At 38.5% G+C, this 14,746-nt stretch overlaps 1 protein-coding gene across 3 annotated transcripts in view; it reads right to left on the reverse strand.

Annotated features, from left to right (window-relative positions):
* Positions 1 to 14,746, reverse strand: part of GAD1 (glutamate decarboxylase 1) — a 215,150-nt gene that overhangs the window by 82,661 nt on the left and 117,743 nt on the right. For all 3 annotated transcript variants that reach the window (XM_085645326.1, XM_085645327.1, XM_085645325.1), the window contains one exon: positions 2,197 to 2,309. In XM_085645326.1, coding sequence (XP_085501452.1) covers positions 2,197 to 2,309 — 113 coding nt within the window. The remainder of the gene's footprint in view (positions 1 to 2,196; positions 2,310 to 14,746) is intronic.

Here is a 14,746-nt window from a genome sequence, read left to right on the forward strand (position 1 = left end):
ACTATCCTATATTGCATCAATAACCTCAGTGCGGTTGAAGTATAATTTAATATCTAAAGGGAGTGCAGCCATCTGCTGTTATCCACTCTTTTAGACTCATATACCCCAGAAAAGAACATACCCAGGATTCGGATGGAATATGGCAAGAGAGAGTATCTGAAGATGTCACAGTGTGATTAACCTCCTTTCAGAAAGCTGTCATATTATTCAAAAACCTGCAATGAGTAGATTGTCTCAGTCCTTATTCCTAATTTAGGCCGTGTGAGGCCAAATAGTATTTTACATGCCCCCCCTGTGTAAATTAACTTCTTCTTAATCTCACTGATGTTTCCAGGCTAAATCTAAATTATGAGAGGCATGCTACAAGGTATGTCAAACTATTTCACATTTACTTTATTGTGACAGGACCACCAATGTATCAAAAATATATTGAAGATGGTTTCTGCAATAGACTCACAGGCAGTTAATACAGCTACATAATGCATGGGCCTCTAAGCATGTAAATATATAAATAATTGAGCCACTGATCATCTGCCTAAGAACAAGGTTCCGACTAAATTGTTCCCACCTTAATCGTCTTCTATCTTCTACTACATGTTTTTACAGAAAATAAGTCTAGGGTCATACCTATTGCTTTGTAGTACATCAATAACTATTTTACTGGTATTAGGGACATTAGACAATCCACAATCGCATTGCATAGATTCCACTTTGAGTCAAGTTGCTGGGAAAGATCACTTTCTGGGCTAAGAACCAGCCATATTATCGTGCACTTTTGTATTAATATCCACAATAAACAACATTGGCTTGTCTGGGAGTCATATAATTTCCCAAATGTAATATTAATTTGCCAGATGTAATGATTTTGGGGTGCTTCCAAATTTATTATATACATCTAAAGGAAGAGAGTATATGGTTTGTGATATTCGTTGACAGTTATTAACGTTTGAAGATAAAAAATTATCATTCTAAAAGTTGACAATATAAAAAACACCACCCTATTTTAACCTCATTTCAAGAACTTGGACATTATGAATTTTATGAGGCCTTTCAATTAGATCACAATCAATGTTAGAGGCAATCCAAAGAAGTAAGACCCCACCGTAGAATGTCAAGATTTAGAGGGAGACTCCGGGACAGCAAAGACGCATAAGCATTTAGAAGTTCATGAAAAATTGATCAGATCTCTTGTAACAATATAACATTTAACTGGTTCATAAGACTTTTCGATTCAGCTCTCTTTATCTTTGCACGGACAACAGCCATGTTCCAAGGAACTTGTCTAATACCATTACATTTAGACTCAGTCATGGATGTAACATGAGACAGTCACATGTGCGACAGGTTGGCTGCCATTTTTTTTTATATCTTTAATCTCATAGCAGAGATCATTTACAAGCAGCCAATCCAGCTTGTTGAGAGAATCGAGGGAGGAGAACCTGTTGGATAATGGACAAAATGCTTAGGGCAATTGTTTTCTTCCCCCACTTACTTGGAACTCAAATCATGAACGGTTATATGCCGTACCCCGTCCAATATATACTGAATGCACTCCACTATCCAAAACATACTGTTTGTCCATCCACCTGATTCAAGGCAAACCTGATTTCCTACCTCCTCCCAAACTAGGGCATACATGTACACCATATTGTAGAAATAACAAAGGTATTTGGATTTTATTAATATGGAGACCTTTGACAATAGGTGATATGGGCCTATGCTTTAATAAAGATAATCGCTACAGATCTTGCTACAGTTCCTACACTCATTTGTGTATTATGTTTTACTATAATTATCTATGCAAACTACAGTGTAATATAAGTCACGTATAATGACTGTAGCACAGATTTGGGCACGAAGATGCAAAAACCTTTCGGACTATGAGAGCCTGGTTTATCTCTCCCTTGTGTCCTATTGCAGGCTCCATCTTACTTAAACCAGCTGATGTACCTAAGGATAATGTTTCTTAGTTAGACTCGGGAGAGCAGTACGCATGACTGCACAGAGAAACACAGCACATTTGTGGTAATGTTAGCTCACCCGCCTGTCACCTTATTTGCGAAGGCAACTTCTAGCGTTAAGGTGTGCACCGAAGCAAGGTACGTTTATCACAAGAACAAAACAAAACATATAATAGGGCAAATAAAAGTGTTCTACTCCTTCTAAATCAAAATGTAAATGAAGGTTGGAACTCACCAGGTGAAAAAATCCCATCCCCTTCTGTGTTCGACCAGCCAATAATTTCTCTCATTTTGCGAAGAGTTATTTGTTCCATCAAGACAAAAACGGGCGCAATTTCATAGGTAAACCTAAAAAAACAAAAAATCAAGTATATACGATTATCATAGACTTAGTATGCAATATTGTATGGTAATTCACAGGAATTATGCATGGGCTATATTTATTTTTCAATGTTGCAACAAACATTTTTGTTGCACTAATGTAAGATTTTAATGGTAATGAAATAGGATACCAACACTTTCAATGTAAAAGTACATTATACGAAAAGTATAATTACAATGCTAGTTTCTGAAGAATGAACAACGGAAACGCCACGTGGTGCTCTTCATTATCACTATATATTTCCCCGCATAGAATGGGTTATTAGCCGATTCCAAAGTCTGTAACAGCAGAAGGCATCAGGCAGTTTATTTACCACAGAGATAATTACAAATATTGAACTATGTCTTCCAACTCTAAATGTAATTATTTATGTGGCCTTATCTTGGTAATAATTCCCAAGGGCAATTTTGTTTCAACAATACCATGTAGTCAATATCTGACAAAAGTAATTACAAATGATGACTTTCTAATTACCAATTACAAATAACAAGAGTGCAGCCAGCTGTTATATCCACCCACTGCAGATAATGACCATCTCACAGTCTATGTCCTGCCTGCCATGTACAACACTTTGAGTACAACGTGATGGCCCGTGTACCCTACTTGTGTGATTTGCAATCAAACGAAATTCAACAAGGCATTATGGAAAGAAGCTAGATTTACGGTAATTTCGAGAAAAAAATGCTTCACCTTTTAAAAATGGTGGAAACTATTTGCTTGCAACCTTTTTGCTACTATCTAAATAAGGGATAAATAAAACAATTAAGCTGTTACTGATGAAAGGTTACAATCAACATGAAAGTAATCATGCAAAATGTGGTTAGTAGGAAATGGTAAAATTATGAAAACTAGTTTTCATTCATTTTTAAAATAATGAGGTAATGTGACAAATATTACACCTTCAATGGAATGGAGCTCTTCTGTTTTTTTCTAACAAGGTTCACATGGCGTTAGGCATGCTGGTGGGACATTACGCGAAAGCCATCACTGGTTGTTTCCCATTGCTGGAATTTATTGTGGAAAGAGAGCCGCATGCCATTGGCATGGCCAGCTGGTTGAGGGAAAGAAGTTCACTTGCTCCTCTCTAGTTTAGGTGCAGAGATGCAGTCATTCTCTTTTAGATAAGGTTCTCACCTCGTTTCATAGGAAATACCAGTTTGAACGATTAGAGACTTTGGCTGCCTTTTAACAATTTGTAAAAGGCGTATGGGGAACTACGTTCAAAACTTGAGCAACAAGCACTCTCAATTTGGTGTAGGGTGGCTGAATGTAGAAAAAGGTGTAGAGTGGAAGGTCCCAACCATGTCACTTTTTGAAATAATATGGGCTTCTCTTTTCTACTCATATTCTCAGTGCATAGGTCTGAAACTGCTGAATGAAAGTTTGCAATATTCCAATCACGCAGCAAAAGTTTTGGTCATTAAGTAAGTATGTAAGAGCCTTCTTAAGCGCGCATAAAGTCGTCTTGGCGCTGATCGTCCTATAACCAATAAACACAGCATAAAAGTTCTATTTCATATATGAGGAGAAAAGCCAGGTTTTTTGTGATTTCCTAAAAAGACAGATCCCAGACAGAAAGGCATGGTGCTCCAAAGGTTGCCTGTTAAGTATGCGAAGCTTTTGCCAGCCTACTTGGCTTTCTTTATTTTTAGGATGGCCACTAGTTCGGCTGCACCTCATCTAAGGTTACGTTGGGGGGCATTTCAGGAAAAAAGCCTCTGAAAATAGAGGGGGGCGGTTTTGTACAGTGCCTTATGGACTATGCACAGGGCACTGAATGTATCCCTCTCACGGACAGGCAGCCAGTGAAGGCTGCAGATGCTCTTTGAAACAGAGCTACATTTAGGAATTTTTAGAAGCATGCGAGCTGCCGCATTTTGCAGTGATTGAAGCTTCCGTTGCAGGTGTTTGAGGTCCCAAATATACTGCATTACAGTAATCAATCTTACTGAAAACTAAGGCCACAATGACCATTCTTTGCATGTCTGGGGGATGAAGGGAAAGACTTGCTTTAAAACCCTAAGGAGATAGAAACAAGAAGAGGTGATGTGATTAATTTGGTTGGAGAAACAGAGCTGATATCAAATAGGAACCCCAAATTCTTCACTTTCCCGGCTGGGGATGGAATTGGGCCAAGATCTGAGGGCCTGAACGAGGTGTTCCAAAAAGTGGTATTTTGGCCAAAGAGGATCACCTTGATTTTCTCTGTGTTTAATTAAAAAAAGGCAGGATTCCTGCATTCAGACTTCAGTATGAGGCAGACAGTTCTTAAATTTGTTGGCTACTACGTCGACATCAGATGAAATCGACACAATTATTTGAGTGTAGTCAGTGTAATAAACTGCTGAGAAACCATGTTATCGAAGGAGCTTTGCAAGGGAGGTGACATAGGTGTTGAAAAGCGTGGGGGACCAAGATGACCCCTGTGGCACCCCTCAGGGAAGATAAAACGGATCTGATAGGATATCCTTAAAAGCCATTGTCTGCTCTCTGTTGGATAGGAAGGCGCGAAGAGTGGTGAGGGTGAACTTCTAATTCTGATCCTCTCTATCCGTTTGATAAGTACTGAGTGATTTACCGTATCAAAAGCGGCAGAGAGGTCAAGCAAAATCAGCGCAGGCCTCACCCTCTATCCACTAACAGGCAGATTCTGTAGAGTGTTGAGGTCTGAATCTAAATTCAGATGGAGCAGGCAGGTTTTCAGTGTCCCAAAAAGTCATCAGTTCATCATTAATGTTTTTTGCAAGGATTTTAGCAGGCAGCAGAAGGCTTGAAATGGGCTGATAATTTTTAGTGTCGCCTGGGTCAAAGAGGGTTTTTTAAGGATCAGATGACATTTCGTTTTTTGTAATACCCTTGCAGAACATAAAGAATATGTAAGCCTGGCGTTATGCAGATTCAAGCAACATTGGTTATCTTGTTAACCTGAAAAATTTGATTTCAAGAAGGAAGATATTAATTATCTTGGACTTAGATGGAAACAATCTGGTCTTTCCATATATCCAAAGAAGTTATCAGCTAATTTGGAATGGCCATCATTTACTAATGTAAAAGAGACAAAAGTTTTTTGGGGATTTCCATTTTTTATATTGTATTAAGAACTTTATAGCGATAGTCAAAAGCATTACTTATGTTCTGAAGAAGGAAAATAAGAAAAAAGGTTTTTCCTGGGATTAGCAAGCTGCTCATAAGGATGTTTACTCAAGCACCAATTCTATATCCTCCTAATGCTTCAAATAAATTTATGGAGGATACAGAAACCTCTGAAAGAACAGTAAAGACAGTACACAAAAACAAGAAGAGGATGGACAAATGCATCAGAACTTTTTTGTCTAATTTTTTGTAATAGAGCGAAAGGAATTATTTAATTCTTGAAAGAGATAACCTTGAAGATGGCATGTACAAAATCGAGGCATCTTTTGATGGGCTTTAGAAAACCAATTGAAATTTAACCTGATAAACCAAATTTGCAGCATTTTCAATGCAGGAACAGTCGTCAAGCTTGATGGGCATTTATCTCTGCACAGTATGATTTTACAATTACAGATATTCCTGGGTCTAATAATCTTTCGGCTGATGCATCATCATTATCCAAAACATTGGGTTTGGGGGTGATTTAGAGTTTGGCTGAGAGGTTACTCTGTTGCAACAGCGACAGAGTACCCTCTCTGTCAAACTCATGGTCTGCCCCGTCAAAGGGGCAGACCTTAAGTATGTCGCTAAGTAGGACAGACCTTAAGTATGTCAACGACGGAGCAAAGTCCGGCTCCATCGCTGACATGCTCCTCCAATGGCTGGATGGAGTACAGACTGCCTGAGCCTAGCAATTTGACCATCCAGTCAATTTAGAGGGAGTGGTAGGATGGCTTTTCTTGCTTGCCGTCACCGCCAGGTGGCAAAGTGTGAAAGTATAAATTAAAAAAAATTACCCCCACATCATGGGAGAAACTCCCATCGTGTGGGTAATTAATTTTACTTTTTTTTTTAACGCTTTGGGAGTTTGTTTGTAAAAGTTTGACAGACGGCCATCCTGTTTAACAGAGACTTTTAGTACATTGACAGAAACTGGGGTGACTGCAGTTTCTGACAATCTTAACAGACATCCACAGGCCGGTGTAGAGCTCTATATTAGTGGGATAGGATGCCTATCAGGGCGGTGGAGTGGTTTACTCTGTCGCCCTAACAATAACTTTGTCACCCTGACGGACATACACTCATCCTCCTAACTCTAAATTAGGCCCTTAGTTTTTGGTGGCCAGCTGTTCATTCTGATATTCCAGAATATGTTCTTGCCTGCCTTATTTGTGCTTAATATAATTCATCACACTCCAAGTATTTTCAGGTATTTGTATCTGTTATCAATGGCTCCTGAACCCCTGCATACAATTTTTATCGATTTGATAATGGATCTTCCATTTCCAGAAGGATATTGTGTAGTAATGGTTACAGTGAACAAATTCTCGAAGCTGGCACATTTTTCTCCTTTACCTAAGTTACCAACAGCAGAAGAAATGGCTCAATGTTTTTTGAGAAATATTTTTTGTCTTAAGGGTTACCTCATACCATATCTTTAAACTTTGTGGAGGGCTCTTGTCAAAGCACTAGAAATTGAACAGGCTCTTTCCTCTGGTTATCATCCCCAGTGTCCTTGACAAACAGAGTGAACCAACCAGTCAGTGTTTGGAATAGTATCTGCAATGCTACTGTAATGCAATGCAGCTCTTACAATAATGTAACTCAAAGTGCTACCAAGGTTTCATCATTTTCCTATGTGCGAGGTTTTCATCCATGAATGTTTCCTTTTTCACTTTGTATCCATCCTTTAGTTTCTGGGGCTACTGCTCATGTATGCAACTCAAACAAAAGTCAAGATGGAGGAATATGCAGAAAACTCAAGATCAACTTCCCCTCTTTTTCCTGGAATGAAAAGTTTAGCTGTCTTCTCAATTTTGCTTCTGTTCATTCGTGGACAGACACATTTTGACAGCCATATTTTGGTCCATATGTTATTACTCATTAGATTTATCCTGTGACTTTTCTCTTTAAGTTACATGTATTGATCCATAACATTGGCTTCCCACTAAAACCTCCACCAAATGATGGTACAGGGGCAATGAGACCATGAAGTCCAAGAAATCTGTGAATATCAAATGTTTCGAGGTCCTCTTCAATTCATGATTCACTGGAAAGATTATCCAAAGATCATACCTTGTTGGGTCATCATTTTTCCAGGTGGCATCCTGCTAAACTTGGAGATTCATAGGGGGGCATACTGTTACATCTGTGCTGGGAGATTAGATTAGGTACGAAGTATGTAGGGAGACACAGTGCACTTACTGCACGGCCAGACAATGTGCTAAGTGGATTGCAGGGTGTCCTTGCCGATTAGAATAAATTGGTGTTTGCAGTCGCAGTTATCTAGACATGCGAGGAGTGTTGAGCAGGAAGAGGAGCAGCGGGACTGTGGAATTCAGCTCTGGAGAAAAGCTGTCAAACTTAGTCTTCTTCTTTGAGTACCTCACGGATGACATGTATGAAAGAATTGGGACACCGAGAAGGTCACCCTTTCCTTGGGTGTGCAACTAGCAAACTTTACAGTCCTTCACAGTACACAGTCATAGACAGCTAGCATGGACTCTTGCTACCTAAATAAGAACATTCATGCCAAATACCATTAATGTATTAATAAATAAACAAAAATTAAGAATCTCACTTGTGAGAATGTACACACACAGTTGCCTTTTGCCCCTGTGTAAGCCCTTGTTCCCTCACCACACTTTAGGTTGATATCATTTAAACCCACATACCTGACCCAAGGCGTGGAATAGTATAGCTGTGCAGAGGTGGTCTGCAAGAGAGGAATTTATCTCCCTCACCAAGGATTGGTGATGAGAGTAACAATAAAACTTTGCCCCCATTTAGGGAACAAGTCCATACCCAAACTGGAAATATTTGGCTCAGAAAACAGACAAATCCCACCATAGTTTTTATCTGTGTGTTGGACCTTCCTACTCATCTCTTGCACTTTGCATGAGCTTAACTGCAGCCAAAGAAAAGCAAAATGGAGCTCAGGATCTCCGAAACTAGGACAACTTGAAAAAGATATGGCAAAGACCCAGCAACAGAATCTTGAGAACTGGAGGAAAAACAGTTAATGGAGTAACTCCCAACATTGAATACCAGCATATATGCATGGAGAAAGGAAGAAAAAAACAAAGAAGCACTATACTGACCTTCTCACTTGGGAATACAAAATAAGACACCCTTCCTCAACGTACAGTAGCAAAGTTCAGTGGTCTGTCCCTTTAACAACCTTAATATAAAACCGGAATAGAGGTGAGGCACAAGCACAAAAATAAAACAGATATTGAGTTACCTCAGACCCACTTCAAATCCATACCCATTCAGGGAGCATGGAGGGTCAGCCAAACATCCAACCAAGATATATGCAGTTCCACACTTCGGTTTTTATTAATAGCAGCTCATATTTTATTGGGAGCACACATTTTAAGACTTACGTCTCCAGTCCTCAACAATCTGAGTATAAAACGTGGCGAGCACAAGGCATGTTTAGAAACCAGAAGAGAAAATTATATAGGTGTTTGGAGTAAAACATGGATATTGACTGCCATTTGAATCAATTCTGTTTCTCCCAACGGAAATGTTTAATTGTCTTCATAATGAAAGGATAGTAACATACTGAAAAGCATAAAGTGGAATATTGTGAAATTATGAAGAAATGCGAAAGCATGTGATGGATCAATAAGAAATTATTTAAAAAACATAGGTGTTAATGGTTCATTGAATAAAGGGGATATAATATCCCGGTAAAAGATTGCCATATGTATTTGGTTGATGGAGCCAGTGTATAAATTGATGAATTCCCCAAACCAAAAGACATGCCTACTTCACTCAGGTTACCAGATACCATCACAGTCTCACTGACATGCATTACTTCCTGACTTAGGGGCATATTATCAAGGAGATGCGATAATCATCGCAAATCACGCTTAGCGCGAATTACTTTATCGCTGGATTACATTGCTGTGTTAGCGACGTATTATCAACGTTTTGCTAACAGGTGATGTAATTCCAGCGATAGAGGACGATTTTCAGGAATATCGCGTGAAATCCAGCGATGATTTCACAGCGCTAAGGAGAAGCTTGCCGATAGGGGAGTGTGGACCAAACCTGGCAATCCACCTCCCATCATCAGTATGCCTAAGTCAATTTAAAAGCAGGCGTTACATTCCTGCGATAACCGCGTTTAGCGCGGTTATTTTTATCGCTTCGCGGGTCTGCTGCATGGCTTGTAAATATCGCGAAGCCGTGTTAGCGAGGATTCCCATGTTGTTGTGCTCAGGAACGCCTACTTTGCATGTCATTAGCAATATTGATCGCTGACATTCAAAGTCGCATGAAAACACGCGCTAACGCTTATTAGCGTGTCCTTGTGAATAGGGTGATAAGAAAATCGCCGCTATGTGCCGAAAAAGCGGCAATGTTTCCCTTGATAATATGCCCCATAGTGTGCTTGAACGTGAAGCCCCAAGCACCTTGCGCTCAAGTGCTTTAACCATGCCACGAGGACACTATATTGAAATCCACGTCTAAAACGAAAATCCAACAAATCTCTAGAATGTGTGATTAACCCAGATTTCAGTATTGTTTTTATTGGCCAACTTATTAAGTTTTTACACAATAGCACACGTACTACATAATCATGTGAACATTTCTTTTTTGTTTTTATCTATAGTTACACTCATTCCTGTATTGGAAAGGAAATGCTACACAGCTTTCCATGGTGTATAAAATAATGAATTAATGTAAAAAGACTAGCACTCTTTTTCTAGTGGTATTACTAGCTCATCGTTTTCAGTTTGTTAGTGCACTTCTGATGTATGTGTACAGTTCAAAGCGTCACTAGTTTTAGACACAAATCATTTCACATGTCAAAGGCGCTGTCATAAGGAGAGTGATCAGTTGACACCGAGCAGATGAGGTGATTTACTGAGGTCGTTTTTTGCGGCCTGGGAGCACACCCTCTAATTTGTTGCCTCACCAGGCCGGTGACGTACCAAAGACACTTTGATTAATGATGCTTCTTTCTGTGAGTGTTCCAAAATGCAGCTTGATTTACCACAGGCAGGCATACACCACTAAAGATTTACCAGCGGATATCACAGGCCCTAAATTGTTCCGAAAACAATAGCAGATTAAAGCCTTTGCAGTGCAAAGCGTTTAAGACACGTACATGTTTGAACTACTCTACCTACATGCAGTTGACTCACATTGATGCAAAACGATACACTTTGGGGCAATTCACGAAGGCATTTTTGACGTAAAGCTATGTTGTACATCCGAAAACCCCTCCATTTACCACTGACAGGAATTCACAAAAGGATTTCTGATAGACTTACATGGTTTTACTAATGCGGATTTCTAGTCTACAGATATGGAGAAAGGTGCAGTAGAAAAAAAATATATATATATTTTTTTAATTCCACTCAGGGGAGGAAGCAGGCATAACAAGGCGTGGTTAGCCTTGTAAGTTGGAGAATGCCCACAAACTCATACATGTGTGGTCATTCCAAAACTCCGACCCAAAACTTTCTTACCTTGGTTATGGTCAGATATTTACTCCACCAAAGGTTTGGAGTAACTTACCTTCCAGAATATGTCAGTGGTATATAAAATGGACATTTAACTATGTTAGTAACTTGTGTCATTATATAATTCTGCACTTACAAGTCTCTTGATACCAGCATAGATAGTTACTGTGATGTCATTGGGATTAAGGTCATGCGACATCACCTCTTGTGAAGATTCAGTGTCAGATCTTATGATGTCACTCTCTGCGATGTCATTGGGTCAAAGAGAAGTTATGTGATGCCACTTCTGCTATCCCTGGAATTTTGGTGAATTGACGCCCATGTGAAAAGTATTTATAAAAGTAGGTAAATTGTTGATGCATGAGTGGTTTTAGGGTTAGGTAGGTAACCTAAAGTGAATGACAAGAATATTGTTTCAAAAATATTGTGTTGCATAAAGATCATGTGAAAAATATTGTCCATACAAAAATAATGACACTCAGAATACAGTAGGTAATAATGTCGTTATTTATAATATATATCACTGAAAAAACCATAGGTTTCAGACATGTTATAGTTAGCGGAAATTTTACTGATAAAAAACCAATGAAATTCCCCTGTTATAGTTAGTGCAGGCAACTATAACTCACGCGACCGCAATCTTCTGCTGATGCTAATACTGTATTTAGACACTTATTTGCCCATGTCTTCTTCCATAAATTTTTAGCTATACATATATTAGAAATATTTTTTTTTCATAAAGACACATATGTCATCAGCAGAAGATTGCGGTCGCGTGAGTTATAGTTGCCTGCACTAACTATAACGGGGGAATTTCATTGGTTTTTTATCAGTAAAATTTCCGCTAACTATAACATGTCTGAAACCTATGGTTTTTTCAGTGAATTTGCAAGGTTTTTTAAATGCTAATTCCTAACTATAACGTGTGTGAAACCTATGGTTTTTTCAGTGAATTTGTACGGTTTTTTAAATGCTAAGTTACTTTACGCCATTCGTGGCGTGCACGCCCACTTAACGCAGTTCGTTCCGTGCGCGCACGGTGCGCTTCGCGCACCGTGCGCGCACGGTGAGCACACGGTGCGCTTTGCGCACCGCGCGCCCACTTTACGCAGTTAGTGCCATACATGCAAGGTGGGCACGCAGTGCGCTACGCGCACCGCGTGCCCACGTTACGCACCGTGCGCACATGGAGGACATATTATGCGCTTCCTTGTGATAGGTAATCTGTTAAATTTAATTTGTAAGTGATGACAATAATATGCCATGCACAGAGAGTGTTTTTTTTTTTATTAAAATTTTTAGCGTAAGCGCACCGTACGCGTACGGTAAGCGTAATCGGCGAAATTTTCGAAAAATTAAAATTTACCGTTTTTGGCCTTTGAGGACTCAACTAACATGGCTATGTGCATGGGCGCTGTCTAAACAGCCCCTTTATATGTTTTTTGCCTTTATTTACAGCCCCCCCCTCAGAGTGCGAGAGAGAAAATGGCGGCCGCCGCTTCCTGGTTTCGACCGATTCGAATGTTTACTTAGATGTAACAGCCAATCAGAATCGCGCTCGCGCACGCCACCGTACGCGTACGGTAAGCTTACGGTAAGCGTACCGTAAGCTGGCTCAGATATATATATTGATTTAAAGGCTATTTTCTCAGAATCTACTGAACAGATTTACACCAAACCTACAAAAGGCACTTCCTTGACCTGAGGACTACCTCTCTGCCAAATTTCTAGTAATTCTGTTCAGCCGTTCGGGCTGTAGCCCTGTCTAAAGGTCCTATGGAAAAATGCATGGGAAAAACGCGTTTTGGGACCCCCCTTTTATCTCAGCCCCCGCTTGACGAATCCCCCCGAGACTTTCAGGGTAGGAGCGGAGCGGAGCGCCCCACCTATTTTGAGAAATTCGCGAGGATTCGTCGACCGGCGCCAAAGTTATTCAAAATAGAATGTTGCGGATTTCCTATGGAAAAGGGGTCCAAACTATAACTACCTACTGGCGACCGCCAGTAGGTAATATATATTTTTTTTTCTTCTAAAAACATAGCTGTATATATCAGTTACTTTTATATAGTTGTACAAAAGATCTTTTTAAAATTAATTTAATATATATTAATATTATATTAATTTATAGGCATTAGTATTATTAATATAAATGGTTTACATTTTTAGTATAATTTCTAATTTTTCAGGGGTAACTGAAATGTTTTAAAATGTAAATACTAATTTATAAAACACAAAGTGGTTCCGCACTTAACAGTAAAGACTCTGGGACTCAAATGGAAAACAGGCTTTGTATATCCACTGAAAAATGTCAATGGGAATGTATTTTTTTTTCACGTAAAGACAAATCAGGCAGATAAAATCCAGTAGCTGACGCTTTTCTCCCAAACGGACTTCTTCAGGGCTCTAAATTGTAAAAATCGAATATCCAATCACAAGTTTTGTTTTTGGCACGACTTATGTACTGGGATCACACATTTTATACAGTGTGTTTATGAGTTCATGTGGCTTGATAACCAGAGTTCGATCCATCCGTCTGCTTCCAACTCTTGGAAATTACATTGCCTTTGAAATTTTTTGGTGGATATACAAAGACTGTTGTCCATTTAAGTCCCACAGACTTTACTGTTGAGTGCGGAACCACTTTGTATTTTTTGATTGGTTTGGAACTTTTTCCAAATATGGAGTAGAGAGAGATGTACTCCTTGGAATCCAGCACCAGTACTCACTTCCCGAATATTATTGACAAGTGCGGACTGCTTTTGCCTCAACCCTCTGTTCATTATTGCATATTTAATTTATAATTTAGTAGTGGTTTGTTGGGTTTGTAGGGAAATAGGGTGGGAGGGAAGGTATTTAAATTATACCTTTTGGGATATTTTACAAATTATTGTTTATGGTAATTAAATATTTAATTGGTTATTAATTGTGTATATTTGCCCATTATTTGCTATTCAAAATATTTATTTATATTAATTAGTTAGTTCTTCATTGATGAGTGTACTTAATAATTATCTTTGTAATATGCATTTTATATTTATTATTTGTATTCATTTAACATGTTTTATTTAATTACTAATTTAATGGCATTAGTATTATATTTATAATTTATTTAAAATAAAAATTTGAGTTGGGGCTTTTGTTTGGGTAGTAGGAATGGGAGAGTAATTTATTTTACATATATTTCTTTCGTTATTTATTTGTTAAATTATTTTTTGTATTATTCAATGTATTCATTTTTCAATTATTTTATATTTTATTAATTTATAAACAACATATTTTTTTATTTTAAATATGTTTTAATTATTTTATTTTGTTGGGAATTTAAAAGTGTTTTTAAAAGAATGCTTAGGAATTGGAATGATATATCTAACTCTTCCTGAGTCCAATACTTTCCCTGCTTTTCATTACATTAGAGAGGGAATAATAAATTTAAACCCTCCAAAGTCCAACACTTTCCCTACTGTTGCTTAGGTTGGTGAAGAAATAGTAAATCTAACCCCTCCAAAGTCTAACAATTTCCCTTATTTTGCTTATATGAGGAGAAGGAATAGTAAATCTAAACCCTCCAAAGTCCAACACGTTTCCTACGGTTACTTAGATTGGAGTGGGAAGAGTAAATCTACCCCTCCAAAGTCTAACACTTTCCCTGATTTTGCTTACATGTGAGTAGGAATAGTAAATCTGACCACTACAAAGTCCAACATTGTTCTTACTATTGCTTAGATTGGAGTGGGAATAGTAAATTCAACCCTTCAGAACCCCACATATTCTCTATAGTTTGCTTGCATTGG

Source organism: Triturus cristatus, chromosome 3_1, assembly GCF_964204655.1.
Source record: "Triturus cristatus chromosome 3_1, aTriCri1.1, whole genome shotgun sequence".
Taxonomy (NCBI): domain Eukaryota; kingdom Metazoa; phylum Chordata; class Amphibia; order Caudata; family Salamandridae; genus Triturus; species Triturus cristatus.